This window comes from Mus pahari, chromosome 5 (assembly GCF_900095145.1).
Source record: "Mus pahari chromosome 5, PAHARI_EIJ_v1.1, whole genome shotgun sequence".
NCBI lineage: Eukaryota > Metazoa > Chordata > Mammalia > Rodentia > Muridae > Mus > Mus pahari.
Genome location: NC_034594.1, coordinates 45,640,705 through 45,663,362, shown reverse-complemented (window position 1 = coordinate 45,663,362; position 22,658 = coordinate 45,640,705). Strand labels below are relative to the sequence as shown.

At 35.2% G+C, this 22,658-nt stretch overlaps 1 protein-coding gene across 10 annotated transcripts in view; it reads left to right on the top strand.

Annotated features, from left to right (window-relative positions):
- The window catches only part of Kansl1l (KAT8 regulatory NSL complex subunit 1 like), a 99,164-nt gene that overhangs the window by 63,245 nt on the left and 13,261 nt on the right, over window positions 1-22,658 (top strand). For all 10 annotated transcript variants that reach the window (XM_021198334.2, XM_029538358.1, XM_021198332.1 and 7 more), the window contains 2 exons: window positions 16,961-17,123; window positions 19,381-19,488. In XM_021198334.2, coding sequence (XP_021053993.1) covers window positions 16,961-17,123; window positions 19,381-19,488 — 271 coding nt within the window. The remainder of the gene's footprint in view (window positions 1-16,960; window positions 17,124-19,380; window positions 19,489-22,658) is intronic.

The window sequence follows — 22,658 nt, the reverse complement described above, 5'->3', positions numbered from 1 at the left end:
GACAAAGAGAAAGGGAAGAGGAGAGAGAAGAGAGAGGTAGGGGAACAAAGGAGTAAGAGGGTAAAAGAGTGAGAGTAAGAGAGCGTGGTGGGCTGAACACCCCCTTTGATGGTCTTCACTGTTGCTAGGTAACTGGGGAGGAGTTTAGCCTGAAGGTCAGAAGCTTGGGCCCTTGCTTAGGTGACCACTGACCATGCTTCTCTTGTGGGGGCTGTTGGAGGTGATACCTTAGGCAGGGGCCGGAGTTCCAGGAGCATGAAGGAATGCCTACCGTGTCAAGAGGTGAATTATGACCATTGGGGTTCAGAGCTCAGCTCTACTGGAGACCAGCCTGCAATTCTCCACACAAATGATTTGATATTATACTTAAAAGACTCCTCCATAAGACTTTTAGATTGGCTAAACATTTCCAACACGTAGTGGGATATAAAAATCAACATACAAAATATAGTCTACTTTTTAATATACAGTTATAATTATGCTGAAAAGGAAATCAAGGAAATAAAACCTTTCACATTAGCTTCAAATACAATAAGGAACAATTTGAACTATAGAAATGAAGGAGCTCTATAATAAAGTGAAAAAACTGATTAAAGAAACCAAGGAAGATTAGAGAAGAAGGGAAAACATCTTATGCCAATGAATCAGCAGAATTAATATTGTGAAAATATGTATACCAACCAAAGGTCTTTATAGATCCAATGCAATCCTTAAAAAAAAATTTTTTTTAAACAGGAAAAACAATTTAAAACAATTTAACAACTAAATAGATTCTGAATAGCCAAAGCAATTGTAAACAAAAAGAACAGTGCTGGAGGCATTAACCAGAGCCATGCCCCATGGGAACGCAGAGAAGATCAAGAAACAAACCCATATGGTTACAGTCTGATTTTCAAGAGTGGTTCAAAACAAAACTTACAGAAAATGCAACTTCAACAAATGATACTGTGAAAAGTGATTCACAAGTGACCAGAAAGGGCCATATAATTAGGTCCTGTCACAAGAACAAATGATTCTGAATATATGTAAAGAACTCATAAAACTGAACATCAAACCTTCTACCATCTAAGCAATGAATGGGCTAATGAATTGGTCCGTTCTTACAAGATGTATAAATGATCAATAAACATGTAGGAAAATGTTCAGCATCCTCAGCCATCGGGATAATGATAACCAGAACTAAACAGATTCCCATCTCACCTTAGTCAGAATGGCAATCATCAGGATAGCCAGGAATATAAATTCTGTCAAATAATGAATAAGCAGCTTATATACATAATTAGTGGGATATAAATTAATACCACCACCATGAAAATCAGTATAGAGATTCTTCAAAAAAACTAAAAATAGCATAGTCTCATGTTCCACCATACCACTCCTAGGCATACATCTGAAGGCAGCATACTGGTAAGAAAATTAATCTTATCTCTGCCTATCCCAGTGATTATCTTTCCAGAAGTGTTAATGGGCAAACACACACACAGTGAATTATTCACTCATAATGAAACAAATTATATCATTTGCGGGAAAAAAAAAGATGGAACTAGATATCATCATGTTAAGTAAAAGCAAACCAACCAACCAAACAGGTGCAGAAAAATGTTTGTCTCATGTTTTCTCTCATATCTAGAATCTAGAATTTAATTTTTATTAAAAAAAATTGAAAACAAAGTATGACTATTTGGGAAGAGAAAGAGGATCACTAAGAGCCAAGAATGGGAACAGGAGAGGGTAAAGGGAACAGATAAGATCAAAGAACATCTTATGTACATAAGAATGTCATAATAAACTCATATTTTTCCAATGAATATAAATAAAATGATATTCTGAAGTATTTGGTACCCATAGCAATAGCAATTATTACTTTTAGTTTCTATAACATAATAATAAAAGGTTACTTACCTCCTACAGCATGGTAAATCATGCTCAGTATTTAACAAAAATCTCCAAGGCATATTACAAAGACTAGACAAAACAATTATTAGAACTAACCTCAAGTATGAAAAATGGTCATATTTTGTCATATGGAAAATCTTAAGAGTATTAGGGTCTTTGGTATATAAGTTAAAAAAAAAAGAATGTAATAGGCTTGTAATGCAAGAAAAATGAAGAGGAACCAGAGGTTTTTGCTAAATATTTAAAACATTGACACTTGTTTGCTAGTGATGAGTTCATCAGCAGACTGAATATGGCAAAGGAAAGACCAATACATGTAGCAGAGTCTATTGAAACTTCAGGAACAATTCAAACAGAAAAAGGAATCTTAAAAATGAAACAGAACATGTCAGAACTATGACGTAGTTTCAGATGGTAGTTTCAGTGTCAGATATGTATTGGAAAATCAAAAAAGAATAGGACAAAAGAAAGAAATAATTGAAATAATGAGAAATTTCCAAAATTAACGGCAACAAACCAAGCACATAAAAAGGTAGGAAAATAATCAGCCTGAATATCCATTCATCCATTACCTAATATCTAAAATACATTCAAACTTTAAAAGATAAAGACAAATCTTGGAAAACGCCAGGGGTTAGATTGGGGCGGGAGCATCCTTACTGTTTAAGAATAAAAGTACAAGGATAGGTGACTTTAAAAAAAATACGTGTGGGAGCAGAGATGGGTATGAAACATTTAAACAACTAATATTAAGATTTTTATCCCAAAAGGTGCCCATATCCTGACACCTGGTACCTAAGAGAATGAATTATAGATTAAATTGTGACCCCAACAACATCATTATGTTGACATTCTAATCCCTCAATACTTCAAGATGTGATGTAACTTGGAAATAGATTTGTTGCAGAGGTGATCATGATGGGCTCTAAGCCAACACAACTGGTGCTTTTTTAAAAATGGTAAAACTGGACAAAGATGAATGCTTCTAAGGTAAATGACATATGCATATGAAAAGTGGTTCAAAGAATACTGCAGCCTTTTAATATTCCTCAACCATAAAATCTTTTCATTTGTTCTTTGTAACTGTAATTTGGTATTGTTATGATCTGTGATGTAAATATCTGATATGCAACCCCTTTTGAGGTAGCAACCCACAGGTTGAGAACCACTGATCTAGAGCCAAAGATCATTAAAAACTATCAGTAACTAAGAAGAATACACACAACTATTCTTTTTTTAGGTCTTTAAAGAAACAACCCTGCAGACATGTTGATGTGACATCTATACTCTAGAGCTAAGCTACTCAGTTGCTTTCTTTACTATGACATGCAAATGCCATCCATTTATTTAGTAATAGTATCTTTGTATATTTATTTAAGGAACTTAATACCAAGATGATTTTGGATTTAAGATGAACATTAAATTTAGTGATAAATGTTCTTATAAGAGAAAAGACATTTGAATTTGGAAAACAAAGAGATGAAGGCATTATGAAAATATGGGAAAGCATACCATCAGTCAGGAACAATATTAGTCCTGGATGGTGGAAAAAATATGGCTCTGCTGACAGCTGGGATGCTATAATTATAAGAAAATGAACATGGAATTTTTCAATCCTCTCAATTTATAGCATCTTGTTATGGCAGCCCTAAGAGTGCAGGCTACCATAACAAATACATAAAATTGTAGAAGTTGCTTTGCAGTTGGTTAATAAGAATGAAAAAATGTAAAGTATATAATGGAAAAAAGTCAAGATTCCTTTGAGTAGAGAAAGTGCAGAGAATAACATCTGTGCAGAGGATAAAGTACTGACATCTTAGAAAATGTGTGCTGCCATTATTAGAAAGTTTTAGAAAAATGCAAAAGCTCTGTGTGTGTGTGTGTGTGTGTGTGTGTGTGTGTGTGTGTGTGTGTGTTGCTTGACGGGGTGCTTGCACATGAATGTGAGGGTAGATATGCTTACAGAGCCCAGAACAATAATAGGTGTTCTATTATTACCCACCTTATTTTTTTGAGACAAGGGCTCTCATCTTCTTGGCTAGGCAGACTTAAGCTGGTTACTATTAGCTTTCATGAGTCTGAACCTGATTTCATTACCTGAGTAGTGATTCTTAACTTACTTACCTAAGGTCTCTCTGATATAGTGTATATATAGTATAGTGATAATTGAATAAATCACATGAAGTCTAAACATTGTTGGTTGGTATGCCTTTTCATGTCCATATTGTCTTGGGGCTTTTCCATGTTTTCTCCAGATGATTGCTTTTGTGTGTGTGTGTGTGTGTCTGTCTGTCTGTAGCTATGTGTCTGTGTATAGATATGTACACATGAGTGCAGGTACCCATAGAGGCAAGAGATTACCTTGCCCGGCAGTGGTGGTTCACGCCTTTATATAGTTACCCTGTATAGTATAGTTGGTAGTCAGTCACTTGCTATAGATGGTGGGAACTGAACTCAGATCCTCTGGAAGAGCTGTATGTACTTTTAACCTTCGATCCATCTTGCACAGTCTTCCAAATTATTTTTCTTTTTTCAAACTAAAGCATTTTTCATAGAATATATTTTGATCATGTTTTTCCCTTCCTTCAACTCCTCCCAGATCTTACCCACCAACCTACTCATCCAACTTTGTTCTTCCTTTCTCTCATTCTTTTGAAAAGAAAATCAAAACAAACAACAAAAGAAGTCCATGTAAAAACTCCAAAACAAACCACTTGTGGTGACCAATTACTCCCTGCATGTAGTCTGCCCTGGGGTATCTTAGATAAAACTAGTGACAGTTCATTGGAGAAGACTTTTTCCTTTGCCAGCAGCTATCAGTTACAAATAGCTTCTTGGTTAAAAGAGGAACCTGGTGTCTACTTCCCCTCCTAGCACTGGACTGGCATGAGCCCTTGAAGGTCTTCTTGTACACGAATTCATGTATGTGTTAGTCCTGCTGAGTTTCAGGACACTATTTCCCTGGAGTCATCCATCACCTCTGACTCTTAAAATCTTTCTACCTCCTTTTCTGTGTTGATTCTTGAGCCTTGAGGGGAGGACCTTGATGAAGATACCCTATTGGGGAGTGAGCACCCCAAAGTCTTTTTTTCTGCATATTGTCAGTTGTGGATATTTGTGTTGGTTCCTACCTTCACCAAGCTTCCCTGATAAGGGATGAGTGAGGCACTAATCTCACCCAGGACAATTTCTTTAGAATGGGCACACTTTTATATTGTCCAGGCTTTCCAAAATGCAAATAATGAATTTATTGACTGAACTCAGAGAATGTGGGATTTACTTTGAGAATCTCGCACTTAAAATTTATAGGACAAGAATACATACTAAAAGACATGCATAGGGGTTATCATTTGAAACTACCACACTCCATCCTCTGGACGCCAGCGAGTCACATTTCTAAACCACTTAACTTTTCCCCTGAAGGGTGTTAGAATCAAGTTTGAGGTCTCAGATGCCATCAATAACACGTATAGGTACCTGTATTGAGGCTTTAGGTATGACTTCTCTGTGTGTTCAGTTCAGTTTTCAAATATAGCTCCTCTATATTAACAAGTTTAATATGGTGAATAAAGTTCTTGGTTATTTGCCCTATAAATGCCCAACAGACAAAGCTAGGCAGAAAAAGAAACTACAATTTGGGGAAATGTATGGCATAGATTAGTTCTGAAATACAAGTAGATATATTGCAGGTTTGTTGATTAAAATCTGTAAAGTAGATCTTTGTTTTTGAACATGCAAAAGTCCCGCATCTGCCTGCCAAGTCCTGGGAATATGAATGAGGTCTAGTATGTGGGACTTTTCTGACGTCCTAACAAAGGCTCTTATATTTGAGATCTTGAAACTAAAGACACAGTTTTATCAGTAACCTGTAGTTCATCTTCATGCTAATGCTTTATTTCCTATTTCAAGAAACCATTAGTTACTTTAAGCATTCTGCCTAGAAACAGGGATCGGGTACATGTCAATGGATAAATGTAAGTGAACTCAAAGTAGAAAGGAGAGAAACAGCTCCCTCTGCCCTCTGACAGTCTGTATGTCTGTACATTCATGCACATGCACATGTGCACACATAAAAACTGACAGTATTTTTTTTTAAATGTAGAAATAATGTATTGCACCAAGTCACCTGAGCATATAGTTTTCAATTTAGTATTTTGAGGTAGAAACTTTTGTGTGTAAAATGGGGTTGATTCTAGTGCCTTCTTTTGTCTGTGTTGGTTTTGGTTTCTCTTACTGCACTTTATTTTGTTATCTCTAAGCCTGTTCTTTTCTAATGAGAGACAGACCAGGTTACTCCATAAAGTTTTCAAATTTAGAAAGTTTGAAGTCTCTAGGCAGATTATATTATTTATTGTCTGGTTATTTCATATGGGGATACACTGGTTTATTACTGGAGAATCTACGATTTTACATTTGGTAAAATGTAACTAAAAATTATTGGCATGTCTACAGTACAGATTTGTCTTTTTTTTTTCCCCCCCCCAAGGCAGGGTTTCTCTGTGTAGACCAGGCTGGCCTCGAACTCAGAAATCCGCCTGCCTCTGCCTCCCAAGTGCTGGGATTAAAGGTGTGTGCCACCAATCGGCCTCAGATGTATTTTTAAATCTAGGAAAATACATTGGCAAGCATGGATAAGATTCTCCAGAAAAATACTATGTATGATTTTTAACACACAAATATAGTCAATAACATTTAAGTAATATTCGTCACAATTAGTAATCAAAATAAGATTATCTGACCATAATGTTTAGATACTTCTTGGTATTCTTTATTGCTGCCATGCAACCATCTGTCCTACATAGTTGGCATTACAGCCATAGGTACCGGGGAGCCACCCTACCTAATTCCTGGAAAGGGAGTTCTCTGTACCAGTGGGAAGGAACAGCCAGTTCTAGACTCCAAGAGAAAATCCTGAGTATAGCTTGTAACAGAATACCAATGACTACATCTTTTCTCTCATACACGAAACTGCCTTTAAATGCTTATATATGTATATGCATGTGCGAATATGTGTAGGTAGAGTCATGGAAACTAAAATGAGGTTCATGAAAAGAAAAAGCAAACAAAAAGACAGGCTTTGCAAGAACACAGTGAGAAGCTAATAGAACATTTGATGTGGATGTGGAAGGAAGAAAGCTGGGAAGGGTGCAAAGGATATATTTGTGGGGGAAGGGAAAATCATCCAAAACTAATGATATATGGAAATGCCATCAGAGAACCTGTTTGTATGTTGGTCAAAAATTAACAGGAGGTAGATGATTAGGCATACACATAGTTTATGTAATAGTATAACTCGTTCCATTTAAAAATAAGATATCAGGATTATTTTAAGATTTTATTTGGGGAATGCCAGGGCCAGGAAGTAGGAGTGGGTGGATTGGGGAGTAGGGCTGGGGGAAGGTATAGGGGACTTTCAGAGAGGAAACTAGGAAAGGGGATAGCATTTGAAATGTAAATGAAGAAAATACCTAATAAAAAAAGAAAAGTTCCTAAAAATAGAAAAAAAAGATTTTATTTAGTAAGTATTTAATAACCAATAAATCAGGAAACTTATTGTAACAGTAGATTTGAGGTGATATTATGTGTCATTGACCAAAGTGGAGCCAGCTAGCTGAGAATATGGCTAGTAGGTTGGGGAGTGGCCCAAGTTCTTGTAGTCTGTTTACAGTATCTTCATTCATGTTAGGGGTGAGGGCCGAGGTAGTTCCTCTTTCCCTACAAGTTCTATAGACTCACAGCACAAGTTATAAATGAGTACACTATAACATAAGGAACATGGCCTGGTCAGGATTTTTACCTAAACTTTATTTGCGGGAGTCTCATTTTTGTGTTCTATCCCTTTTAAAATGTTTTTACATTTTTAAAAGGCATTTTAAATTTAATGTATTATTTTAAATTAAAATTTAATTTTATTTCACCTTTCCTCTATCCTTCCTCCAGCATGACCACTCTTTACTTGATGGCCTTATTGTTTTTGAATATTATACTTACACATACCTTCACAAATGGAAGGTTCCCCCCTTGCCTATGCTATTCTAGTTCTTTTATTTTTCTTTTCTTCCCTTGTTTCTATGTAAATGTAACCTTTAAGCTTGTTTATCACTTACAGTGTTGTTCTGAAGAATTATGTTTGCACTTCAAGGAGCTACTTACCTCAATAGTAAAAAGCAATAAGAAAACTATGGAATACTAAGAAATGATTTGATAATTTTTCCATTACTCATCAGTTTTAGCATGTAATCCACAAGCCAAGTCATAAAAACAAAAACAGTTCTAGTTGACCTAAAATTTAAAAATTAGAATAAATCTTAAAATCGCATTCACTAAAATTCCTCAATAAACCTTTAAGGGAAATTGGTAAAAGTAGTCTTCTAAGGCTTCACTAGACTATCTCATCACTGATACTTCAGGGCTCATCAAATTATATGCTGGGTGGTTTAGTAACATAATTCAGATGCACAAGCAGTAGTTTAGAAATATACTAAAATTTCTATTTTAATGTTATTTCCTTTCTAAAATATAAGATTATTGGGTTTACAAACTTTGTTTATATGATTAATGGGCACTTCATATTTTAATTAAAAATACTTAAAATATTTTTGGATAACGTCTAAAATAATTACAGGTATGTTCATTCTTTGGTTACAGATTAGAAAAAATTCAAAGTAATTTGATTTATATAGATTTAAATTCATGTTGGAAAAATAAGGCACATAGACAAATTACATTTCAACATAAGTGTCTCAGATAATCTCTTGCACCTTGAGGAAAGAGAGAATAATCTGTAGGAAACAAATAATGAATTATAGTGATATAGGAAACAGGTGAATTCGAGTGTCTGAGGTGTCCAATTAAATGAGGAAAAGGAGGTGACAACTATTATTTAAGTAATAGCAGCTCTTCCTCACCTGGGAGTCATATCTACTTTACCCCATAAAGAATATCTTCTTTAGATAATAAGTAATTGTGGTAAAGGAATTCTTCGCTACATCACTTCTACATTCCAAGGAATTCATGAGTTGAAGAAATTCAATTTATTACATGCATACCATTACTTCTGAGAAAAAATATGCCTTATGGAATTGCAGTTCAATCTGGATGGTATCAAATTTTACTAAGAATTAAAAATGACTTCCTAGAGGCAGTAGCACATTTCGGTCACTCCACGTATGTGTTCTGTAAAACACAGTGAACTACTGATATCCTAATTGTATTTTTTTGTGGGGGCTCATTCTAAACAAACACTCTGTCATAGAGCTACACCTTGAACCTGTTATATTTCTTACTAGGGCACTGTTGTACCATGCTTAAGGAAGCTATCCTCAGTCATTCTTCTGGCTTCACTTCCATTCACCTGTGACTTCTCATATTCCAAGAATTAAAATGGCTTCCTTTCATGTCACCTAAGATCAATGCCCCCAAGACAACATGAAGATACAAACCACAAATATCATTTACACTGTCCATCCCAGAGTCAAGAAGATGGAGAAACATCTTTTAAAGAAGAGTTTTAGACTATTAAAATTTAACTAGGTGTAGGTGTGTACATAGGCACACGGATGCAGGTGCCAGTGGAAGCCAGTGGGGTCAGATACACAAGACCTGGAGTTACAGATATGCATAAATACAACTTTAGATGGGTGCTGCAACCCAAAATCTGATCCTCTGAAAGAGTAGAAAGGACTCTTAACTGCAGCCATCTCCCTAGCCTTGTTGATATAGAAATCTTTTCATAAGAGGTTATACTTATAAGAATGGAAGGAATTTGTGCCCCATTTCTATTAAGCAACCTTCGAAATGAGGTCTGCTTTGGAAAACATAGGTGACCTCATTTAAGAAATCAAAGAGAAGAAACTGTATGGCTACCTTAAAGAGTCATGCTGAGGCTAAATTATATTAAAAGGGTATACAACCCAATCCTTGCCACATAAGTATTCTTCAGGTGGAATGAGGATGATAGTCAACAAATTAGAGTAATGTTGGGGAATCAGTAATGATCTTTGGGGGAAGTGAAATCTGAGTACTATTTGAGAATGATTACTATGGAGCCGTTGAAAGGGTCCGTTTGCAATAGGGAGAGACTAGGGAAACATGGAACTCTCAGAATAAACCAGAAGTAATGAAGACTTTGATCACAGGAGAAAAGACTTGAAACAATATTCTGTAGAATGAATGATTTGTCTTAACTGATTTGGTATGATAAAGGGAAAGTTTTAGAAGAGAAGAAATAGAAAAAAGTTACTTGCAATTGTGGTACCACTAAATTCCTTTCATAAAATGCCTCACATAAATGCTAATAATAATAGCATACTAACATGAAGAATTAGGACATGGTAGTACATGAACCAAATCTGATTCTCTATTTCATGCACGTTGTTTACAGTTGTATAAGCTCTGCTGTGCTGTGAATAGAAAATGTTCTGTTTTCAGACCACAAATTCAATATATTTTTAACCTAGGGTGGTCCTTAGTTTTGTGTTTGCCCTGGACTCATTCTTTGTGTTATGTATTAGTTCTTTCAAACCAGTGAGGAGTGGCATTCTGTCATGTTTGCCTAATATATTGTTAATTTTTCTCCTCATATTTCTGTGTTGGTTTATTTGTACTATTTTTTTCCCAATATTTCTTATTTTGGAGAAATTTGCAGGCCAGACATATTTTCATTCTCCCTTTCATAACAGAGCAGCACAGCTCTGATTATTATGAATGAGCCTTACAAAGTGCAACCTTCCAGTATGTTAAAGCTGGTAGATAACAAAGTCCATCCAGGTCTAGAAAACTTCTTTCAGGAAGGACTTCTCCTGGGGAAACAGGCCTTCATGGAGATCAGTGCACTATTTAGATGTTTACACTAATGTACTTGATGTGTCCTCCTTCCTTCCTTCTCCTCCTTTCTAGTAAGCAACATTACCTACCTCGTGCCATGCAATGCTTAGACAGTGCAGATACTATACTGAAGAAGATGTAAGGGTTCCCACCTCCATGGAGCTAACACTCAGCTGGGAAAAAGACAAAATTTAAATGTTAATGGATACAGAGTTTTGGAAGAATACAATGAAAATGAGGAGATAGAGGTTTCTGGAGCAAAGAAAAAGACTTAAAAGCTGACCTTGATGGAAACAGATTAACTTCCAGAACAATTGTAATAACCATAAAAAAGTCAAATCTTTAGAAATTAAAAGTAAAATTGTTGGGATTAATCTGTCTTTATAAGGATTAGAATCTAAGGCCATGGGGATTTCCTAGAACACACAAAGCATAAATTTCTAACACCTGAGAAAAAAAGGCATATATTTTGAGAAAGTTCATTAACTATTCAGTATTATCAACTAAAATATGTAAATAACCTACACCTAAACAGAGTCTCATGAAATTTATGAAAAAATATAAGATCTTAAGGCTTCTAAAGGGAACATAAGGCCCTCAATGGGTAAGGATGGTGCTGCCAATGAAACTGATTCCTTTAGTTGCAACAGGACAGTAGAACTTCTGAGGGAATAATTACCCTGAATTTAGGAGTGAAACTAAATTATGATTATGATGTGAATTCTAGAGGCAGTATAATAATATCAACAAATTATTAAAACTAAAACTATTTACCATATAAGAACCATTTAAATATATATTTTAAAAACCAAGGTATGTCCTCAAAAGGAGATTGTAAATTTTCTAAGATCATATAACTCTACATAGAAACATGAAAGTTTTATGCAAAAAGTCCAGCTTTGACACCACAGGTAAATTGAGGCAGGCAGCGAGATGTGATGTTGGTGATTAAGGTTGGTGCTAAGAGCAGCGATGTAACCTGTCTTCCCCCTTGGCCCAAGTGCTGACAGTGGCGGGCAATGTACAGGGTAAGTAAGCACTACTGACAGAACAAAATTATCTGGGGCTGGCAACAATGCCCAGGGAGAAACTCTGAACTCTTAAAGGTGGCTGGGGAGAAAAAGATTTTCATGCGCGCACGCACACACGCATACACACACACACACACACACACACACACACTCACACACTGCAGCCAGGCCTGGCCACCTGTTTCATCAATTTCACAAATGCACATGCATATTTATAAATACACATATACTTACATATGTATATACACACATAAAGATAGACATATCTACATTGAATGGAGGGCACAGCACGCCAACAGCCATGCTTTATTTTTTCTCTCAGCCTTTTTATACTTTCTTAGACAAAAGTTCTTTATAAAATTACCTCACAGGTAAAATGTACACAAAAGGGAGTGACAGAAGGCTGTTGATAGTTCAAAGCAGTATTTCATTCTATAAGCTCATTATAAATTCAAAGCAACAGTTTTATATGACCTTGTTTTATCATAATGTAAACCTGTGTCTGCATCCTTGGGCCTGACCTAGAATGAATGTTCTTCCTTGAACACAAATCTGTCCCAGTCCTATTTTTCTTCTTAGTACAATTTATGAAAGCTCATTGTATTCCTTATTATACAGCCTTTATTCTGAGGATGGAGCACATTCTATTCTTGATTCTAACACTTTCTTCCTAAAAATTATTTGAATTAAATCATGACTTCTATAAAGTCCTTAATGTATCTAAACAGCATTAATTCATCAAATTTCATCTTCATGTTGATCTGCAGGAAATTTGCCCAATAGGATAGGCTATCACCTAGAAAGTATTCACACTAGTCTATAGGCACTGAGGGTCTCCTGGTGTCCACTTATACCATGCCAAATAAATGAGGAGTATGGCAATGACAAACAGGAGAAAGCACATCAGCATCTCTGATGGGACATGAGAGCACATGGGACATCTCTGGGGCTTCACCAGAGTGCACCCATTGCAGCACAGCAAGACTATGGACAATCTCTAGGGAGCTCACTTGCCCACTGCAGCTCTTCCTGCATGGAATCTGTCAGTTTTCTGTAGTATATAAAATGTCTTCCTAAATAGCAGATATCTTATTTAAATTGAAGGTAATCTCAGGAAAACGTAGCAAGATACGTTTGAAACTCAGTAACTTATTCATATGTATGATGACAAATTTATGAATAACTTAGTGTACATTTAAAAAGGGAAGAGTGTGAATGAGTACTGTGACTTACAGTATTATGTCCTCAGTAATGGCTCCAGTATTGACAAAGAGAACTAGAAGGAGAATAGAACAATTCCATATAGAGATTCAAATATTTTAATCTTACAGTATGTTGGGTAATAAAGAATAAAAATAGAGCAGTCTAGATAAAATGCAATGAAATGATTTCAAGAGACATGAAAAGAAATAGGAAGGGACTACAGAGGACAGAGAGCAAAAAGCAATGACTACATGGTGTGACTATTGCTTATTTGTGTTCCTGCTGAGTTGGCACTATATTAATAAAAGCTGCAAATGTATTATTGTATACTTTGTGTCATCATTTTTGGTCATCATTTTACATTGCCATCAGAAATATTCTGACTATCTGAGTTAACAGTCTTATATATGCTCTGACACAAGATAATTAGCCAGTCGAACGGGAGAGTCAGACTGGCATGGCGCAGATTGCCTACTTGAGGCTTAATTTCTTTTTCTAGCTTCTTTGTATTTTCTGACTTTTTAGGGATTTTTTTTTTGATCATAGATTATAATTAATTATATTAATTATATAATAAATCCCAAATACCACACTATTGCGATCTCAAATTTGTCTTGTGATTAAAAGACATTCTGTATGATTTCAGTCAGGCCTTTTAGATTTCTTTCTTTATGTGTCTGTGTTTTGTCTGCATGTGTGGGTACTGTGTGTATTCAGTGCCTGCAGAGGTCAGAAGAGGGTATCTGACCATGAAGCAGGTCATGTGTGCTTGGGAACCATCAGCCAGAGCTTGGTCCTCTGCAAGAGCAATTAAGTGCTCTTAACCTCGGAGCCATCACTCCAACACTAGTCAGGCCTTTAATGTTACTGAGATTTGTTTTGTGGGTCAGTGTAAAAGTACTGTTCATATAAATATTCAATATGCACTTGAAAGTTGGGATTAACTTTTAAATAGGTGCTTTAATTAGCTTCACTTAGTTAATAGTACTGACCAAGACATTTATATCCTTACACATATTTTACTTTTCAGATCTCCCAACAATAAGTACAAATTTGTATATTATCTGTCTTTCCTTTTAATTCTTTCAGGGTATTTTGATGTTTCTGATATATTTTGAAGCTGTTTTTGCACAAGTATTGTCTTCTTTTGGTTGGATATATGAGAATATCTGTGCTGTCTCTCTCTCTTTATTTTTGAAGTATATAATGTGTTGGCTTCACAGCTGGACAGGGATTTATCAAAGGGGAATTTAATTGAATTAAATGGAATGGAATCTTGACCCTTACTTATACTTGATACACACCTTTACATGAAATGCTGAACTTTTGAGTTGATACATGGAGTGAGTTAAAATTTTGGGAGAGAGAATTAATGTATTTTGTAAGTGATCAAGACATAACTTTTCCTTGAGAGCCATTGTGGAATTCCATTGCATTAATTTCCCCAACTCACATATATAAATTTTACCCTCCATGTGATATTTAAAATTAGTGCAACTAGTGGATTGACTCAATTCCAGAGAGCTTTCACCACATGTCTGCTCACAGAGCAGACATCTATGAAGAAGAAAAGTAGGCCATCAATAGACATAGACTTAGTCAACACTGTCATTTAAGACATTCCTGCCTCTGCAACTTTCTATTATTTACAAGCCATCTAGCTGACATTATTAAAGACTAAGGTCACACATTATGAAAACCTGTACCCACATAACAAGCCGAGTGTTGTGGCTCATGATGGGAGAAGAGAGAAGAGAGGCTTTCATCTTGCGGGTCAACATCAGGTTGAATAACACTGTCTTACAAATAAACAAGTAGAGAGCAATGGGGGAAGACAACTTGACCTCAACCTCTGGCCTCTTCCCATGTATACATGGTAAGTGCACCTACACTCACAAATGCACCCAGACATGAACATGCACAACCTGGTATACCACACAGAAATAAAAATGTAAAAGAGTAAGTTAACAGAGGTACTTCATTAATCCTAAAGAAAGTAAGGCAGGGATCAGTGAAATATAAAACAAACAACATATATAAAATCAATCAAACCAATAGCTGAGTCTTTGAAAAAGTAAATTTTCACACCCCTACTAAGACTCTTCAAAATAATCCAAGGTAGAATTAACCTTTATTATTAAATTAATGCAACTTACCTGAGAAAATGTAGTAATTTTCAATAGACTCAGAAAAAAAATCCACAATTAAAACACATTTTGGCAAACTGGGAATATATCCTGGTAAACAAATAACCAAAAAACTCCAACAACTAAACCATCTTTAAAGTTTTATTTGTACATGTGGAGGTATATGTATGTGTGCATGTGGTGTGCACATATACATGTATGGGTGGAAAAGAGGTTGATGTCTTATTTTCATTCAAATAGTTTTACATCACTTTCTCTCCTCTCTTTGCTTCACTTTCTCTCCTCCCTTTGCTTCAGATCTTCCCAAGGACCTTCCCTAGAACCTCATATACCTAACCTGCTGTTGAGTTCGTTTTTGTTGTATTCATGAGGTTTCATGCTGATTATCCTGCAGATTCCTATTATCTTTACATTGGCTGTTGTCACAGTTTTCTGTGATGGTCTCCATTGTTGTTAAGAGAGCTTTCTTTGACAAAGGGTCAACACTTATCCAGGAGAGGTGGCCTCGCACAAAAAGAACATTGTTTAAGACAGGTCTGGAAGTAGACTTTAAGCTTTCAGACCACAGTAGTAAGGACCCCTACTTTATCGGTTCAGTTAGGGTCTCTTACTGAAACTAGAGTTTATCAATGGCTAGACTAGCCATAGAGCCTCCAGAATCATCCTGTCACCACTTTCAGCACTGGGATTACTGATATATGCTACCACACCTGGGGTTTTACATGTGTACTGGGTATAATCAGATTCTTATCCTTCCTTGGGAAAGAGTTTCTTTAGCTACCAAACTATCTCTCCAGCCCCACATACAACATTTGAAATTGTTATGTCATTCCTGTTATAACCAGTTGCAAAACAAGAGTATCTCCTTTGGTCCCTTTGCTATTTATCAATGAGACTGAGCACATTTAGCCTGGATAACTGAAACATCCAAACTAGAATTACATATGGACAATACATTTGGATTCTCATCTCCTACTGAAGACTAAAGGAAACTATAAAAACTCTGGTAATTAAGGAAGTTGGGCACAGTTGTACAGAGATGCTGAATATATAACAGTTAATTTCATTTTTAAATACCTTCAATAGGGATGGAGAAATTGCTTAGCAGTTAAGCATGCTTGTTTTTGCAGAGGTCCTGAGTTCAGTTCCCAGCACAGACATCGCAGCTCACAATCCTACATAACACTAGTTCTGAGTATCACCCTCTTCTGGGCTTCCTAGGCAGCATACACTCACATTCAAGCAAGACACTCATATGCAATAAAAAAAAAAAAATCTTAAAAAAAGTTAAATCTGTTATAAAGGAAGCAATAAAAATGTTAACTGAAAACTAACAAAACTGTGTGAAGCTTATAAAATATAATTTAAAAGTATATTTATATGTGTATGTGTGCAACGTGTATGCAAGGTGTTCAAGGAAGCTAAAAAAGGGTGTTAGATTCTTTGGAGCTGGAATTAGAGATGACTGTGATCTGGTTGATGAGGGTCCTCAAGAAAAGTAGCAAGTGCTCTTAACTGCTGAGCCACCTCTCCAGTCCCAAATGTGTAAAGCTTTTGTAGAAGGAATTGAATACGGACAAAGTAGAAGAGACATGCAGTTTTATGGACTCTTTTCTTTTTTTACTATGTTTCACTATGATGGCACAAATAATTATTTTCATAAATATTACTCTTTAGTTTGAAAGAGCCAGAAGGCTTTTCTAGCCACACCACTGCAGATGTACAGTCAATACATCTCATTCTATATCAAGGTGACTTACTAAGCTAGGCTGTTATTCTGGTATATACTGTATTATAATTTCAGCTGTCCTTTTTAAGTCTTAAAGCAAAAAGTGAGTTGTACATTTTTTCTTGCAGACTTTACCTTCAAAAGAAGCATTTTTAAATAGCACACAGATGCCTTACGTGAGGTCACCTTTCAGTTGGGACAACTGGGAACAGAGTTCCAGGTCTCACCTGTTAAGAGAACATGCTTCCAAACTCGATTCCTCCTTCCATCCTGTTTTGTCATTGCCATCAGGTAAGCTGTCTCATAAAAATCTGAATATTTTCTATAATGAAATATCATCTTATAAGAAAAGGCAATCTTTGAAAGTTGTTTTTGGTTTATTTTTGCACTGTGGGAGATTGCTGAGATAGGGCCTCAATATGTAGCCCTGGAACTATTAATGTGTATTAAGCACACTGGATATTTTGTTTAACTCTCATAACCCCATGAAAGCACATTATGTTGTCCTTTTCATCTTGCACATGAGCATATTAAGCTTGGAGAGGCTTTTCTATTTAAGATAACTCAGCTATTGAACATTGGAGCCAGGAGCTGAGGTAACTGATCCCAGACTCACATACCTATTATCCTTTATGTTGATTTATTATTAAGTGAATTGGTTTTCTCTTGATTTAACTTTGAGAGATGAGATAGCCTCATTCTAAATTTTGGAACTCTGAAATAATATCTATATCTATATATCCTTCAGATCTAAGGCACCCTAGTCTAGTAAGCTCAGGTCCTTTATATTTACAAGTTAAAGCTTCTTGCATTTGACAAAAATCTTAATACCTACTTATATTTGATACTAAAAAGGTGCTAGAAATATAAATAAGTCCTTCATTGTAATTAAATTCTAGTTTTAATATAGTATATAAATGTAAAATATATACATATATAAACAAAATAATTTTACTAAAAGTCCAAAAGGTACTTTAGGAAGGTACATAGGAACAAGGCCTTCTCCAGTTATGTTCTGTGGTGGTAAAACAGATGGTATTTTTGTTAGTAAATCTTTAGAGGAACAAGATTATGTTGAGGCAACTAGAAGACAAAACCTTGAAAAACCTTGAACAGTGTTTTAAAGCATAGTATTTAATTTCTTTTCCCATTTATTTTTTTTTCATTTTTGCATCAAATTCTATACTTAAGACTTTTAATTATACTTTTTTGTGTGTATACATGGACTTGTCATTAAAGCCCTGAGCCAGGCAAGGGGATACACATCCCTTTAAGCTCAGAACTGGGGAGGTAGACATAGGCAAATTTCTGTGAATTTGAGGCTAACCTGACCCAAATAGCAAGCTCCAGGCCAGCCAGGGCTATAGTGAGATACTGTCTCAAAAAAACACTAATAAAGCACAACTGTTGAGAAAGCAGTTCATCTCACTGTGTGAAACCCAGACACGTCTTCAGTCTCTCCTGATAGAATTGTTCATAAATAATTCTGTGTATTGCTGGCAAAACATTCAATAGGTTAAAAACAAAGATTCCTAAAAAATGTTTGTCAGGGGAAAGTATATGTGTTTATTCATACTTTTAAAAATTATTTTATTATTCATTTTTTATGTATTTGGATGTTACATGGTGCATACATGCCACAATGTATGTATAGGCCAGAGATCAATTCTCTGGAGTCAGTTTTCTGTGTCTACCATGATTTCACGCTTGGTGGGAATGTGTTTAACTCTAAGATATCTTATTGACCCAGGTTTTACATTATGAATGAAAAAAACTCTTGATTAATAAGAAGCTTGATGTGAGGTGGCTCAACAGGTAAAAGGCACTTTCCACAGCCTGACAACCTGGTTCAATTCCAGGACCCACATGGCAGAAGGAAAACCCAGCTTCCATGAGGGAGGTGTCCTCTGACTTTCACTTGCCCATGTTGTGGCACTTGTACAAACCCAGCCCTCTCACACACAATAAAGAATGAATTCAATATACAGCACACCTTATTTGTACCTTGGCTTGTCTTTGAGTATAAAATACACCAACATTTTCAACTGAATATCCATAAGTCTCTGTCTAAAGGAAAAGAACTTCTTGGTGGATGTTAGTCTTTATATAAGTAGCTTTAGTTATACTCATAAAATAATGTGAAAATTGTTGTTTCATGCATTCTGCTTATAGAGGTGTTTCTGTGTAACAAATAGCACAAGATAAAAATCATTTTCATTATTTTAAATATCTTTGTAAAAATCTTGTGGTGCATTTGTGACCATTCCTCTGAGAAGACTGTTACATTTATACTGACTATTCTTACATACTAAAGGAAGATCTCAGAATTGTTCATATGCTAGTTTGGAATGTTATCTAACTAGAAACATTCTAAAAAATGTTTACTAACCTTCTTGGAAAAGTACTGTGATACTTTTACTTCTCAAAATTCTTATTGTGTAAATTTTTTCCCTAAGCTTATGTGCTATTTATTAAAAGGAAAGAAAAATAGTGTTAGGCTATGGAAAATGGTGTTTACCAAAAATAATTTTTTACTTTGTTTTTTCAGAAATCCCCCTTCATCTTCATTTTGAGACCTTATTCAAGAAGACCGACATGAAAGGAGAGCTTGCTGAAAATAAATTTGTAGGTGACTGTCTCATATCACCACCACCTGGTATGTCCCATTCTCAAACTCTGTGCACTTGTACATGCTTTTACATTGTCTACATTCATTTTTTGCATTCTGAGTAAATAAAATTTAAGAAAAGAATAAATGCAAATCCTTAATCGTTAATATTTTTCCAGAAGTCACACATACACACAGAGAAGCATGTTTGATTGCCTACTCTTTGAAGCCCTTGGTCCTAGGACATGAGGCAGGGAGGGAAAGGGTGGAATTTGAGAAAGAGTGGGAGGAGGAAAATGAATAAACAATGAATGAATGAAAGTTATAAAGAAAAAGCTATAAACAGAAAACAGTCTTCTTATATGTAAGGTTCCCAATGTTTTGTATTAGCTCAGATATTTAGTGCAGTGTAAGTTAGTGTTATGTAGCAGACTCGGTTATCTTAATGTAGTGCATAGCTCATCAAGAGCACTGAAGAGGTGAAAACAAACAGAAAAGCAACTGTAGTGTTGAAAAAATGTAGGACAATCGCAGAGAGAGAATAGTCAAAAACCACACAATAGATTTTATCTTCCTTATATTAGGAAGAGTATAATCATGAAATGATCTGAGAACCATTGTAATATATAGTAGTTAGATTTTCTGAGTAAAAAATTTTATACACTTATTTCATAACATAAATCACAAATTGTAGTTGGCTTTAATAATTTTAAATAAAAAAATATATAATAAAACCTCAAGGAAATTATATTAAACTGATTGAGTGCTCTGAAATGGGATGAAGACACTGTCTATGCTTAGAAGCAATATGAACATGAAAAAAATCAGTATATTCTGTCTGTAAAGCTATATTATTTAGTATCGAAAGAAAGCAAACATTATTTCCAGGCAAAACATATCTACCAGAAAAACTCCAGAGAAAAATAAACGGATGTTATGTGGGTTTTATAATAAAATTTAGCCATTTTAGGGCTGAGGAGGGAGGCTATAAGTTGCTCAATGTTCAAAGTCCCTGAATTCAGTTAAGACCTCTGGAAAGCAAAGGGAGAAAAGCAGCAAAAAATCCCCATCAGCTTCTCTAACTGCGGTCATTAGTAATTACACAGACTATGGGAAGGAGCAAATTCTTAATTCAGTGACAATGCCTCTAGAATAAACCAGGGATTACATTTAAAAAACTTTAATAATTTGCAGTTTTACAATAATTTGCAGTTTTACAGAGACAACATGAAAGATGTTCCTCTATGGAGGGAAATAAACTGTTCTGGTTAGAAACACTTCCTAACGTAAATGTCTGCTTTCTGTGTCTTACTATATACAGAGAATTTTAATTAGAACCACAAAAGGGTTTTGTCATTTTTCTTTTGATTTTTTTGGGACAGAGTTTCTGTTTGCACTGGCTTGTCCTCAAAAGAACTCAAGAGATCTGCCTTCCTCTGCCTTCCTAGTACTGAGACGAAAGGCATGTACCACTCACTACATTTGGCAGAAAGTATTTTTAAAGTTATAAGTTTTTTCTTACAATCCCAGCACTCAAGAGGCTGACAGAAGGATTGCCAGAATTAGGGAAGCCTGGACTACAATAATTATTCCTGGCAACAGTGGGACAGAGTGAGACAGCTCTGCTGTCCTCACCTCTTGGTCAGCTTGCCTCAGCCTTTTAAATCCTGTGGTTCTTGGTGTCTGCCACAAGGCCTGGCTGAAATAGTCTCTTTACACAAAATTATTCTGAAGCTTATCTCAGAAAATGTTGAAAGTAGCAAATATAATTTTTAAAACATCAAAAGGAGGTGTCATGTATCAAAATGCCTACAGTTATAATCATTAAAGTATGATGGTACTGAATGAAAGGATCTCAACTTATATAAACAAAAGGCCCAAGGCCCAGACACAGCCAAAAAGACTGACTGTGTATTCCTAAAGTGTAGAAAGGAGGCTTAGTCAATAAATAGAAATAACAAGGGGCTGGAGATAGTTTAGCAGTCAGAGCATGTGTTTTTGCAGAGGACCTGAGTTCAGTCCCTAGCACCCACATGGTAGCTTACAACCATCTGTAACTCCAGTTCCAGAGGGTCTTTACGCCCTTTCTGACCTCCATGTGTACCAGACAGGCAGACAAAACAATCATACATATAAATCTTTAAGCCAATGACAAGAACAACAAATGCTTGATGTCACCTTATATGCCAACAGTATCTAAAGGCACTTTAAACTATATTAGGTACTTTAAACAAAAAGGCAGATATTATTCTTGAATACAAATCACAGCAAGGTACAGCTAAAGAGCAGAGTGAGTGAGCCAAAGGCTGTGCACTGAGTAACCGCCTTTTATTAATACTTAGTATAATTCAATACTAACTAGGATCTGTTCTAATATAGCACATTAAAACAAATTTGAGATGACTCCTTATATAGAATCAGAAAAACTAGATATGACTGGTGATAATTATAAAGAAAACAAAAATATAACATTTACTGAGGACTTGTGTTAGACAGTTTGTAAATGTCAAGCTATTGATAAGCTGAATATTTTAAATAGTTTCTATTACTACAATAAAAACAATAAAATAAAATAGCACCATGGATTGATACAGGCCATTTAGGAGGCACTAAAATTTAAGACTCTTAAGACTAAAATCACTACTTCTGTACTTAGAGAATACTTACTGAACTGCAAACTTTGAATTATGGTTCAATTGTTTTTAAAAAATCTAGTTTAATCTTAAATATAAATCTTTATTCAGAAATATCTCTGCATTTTGTGATCATGTAAGATTAGTAACAACTTAAATATGACAGAAACATGTTAACTGGTTAAGTATACACTAAAATATGCAATTTTAGAAAATATCTTAAACTGAATCTAAGGATAGAAACAAAAAATACTGCAATGGAATGAAATGAAATTTTAGAAATCTGCATTGTTTTTACAATTATATCCATGTAAAAATGTTATTATATAAATCATATTCAATATAAAGAATCTGTTGGAATTCTGATGAGGTAGTTCTATATGTACACAATAAAAAAAAAAAAACTTAACAAAGACACATTGTAGAAAACCCAAATATGAACGTGGATTCTTGTTGTGTATTTGATATTTTGTTATTTTAAATTATACATTGTGGTCACTTAACTATACCTATATTTTATCAGTTATTTTTAAAGATTCATGCTGGCATATGACACAAATAAAAAGCCTAGATTTATTTTAAAAA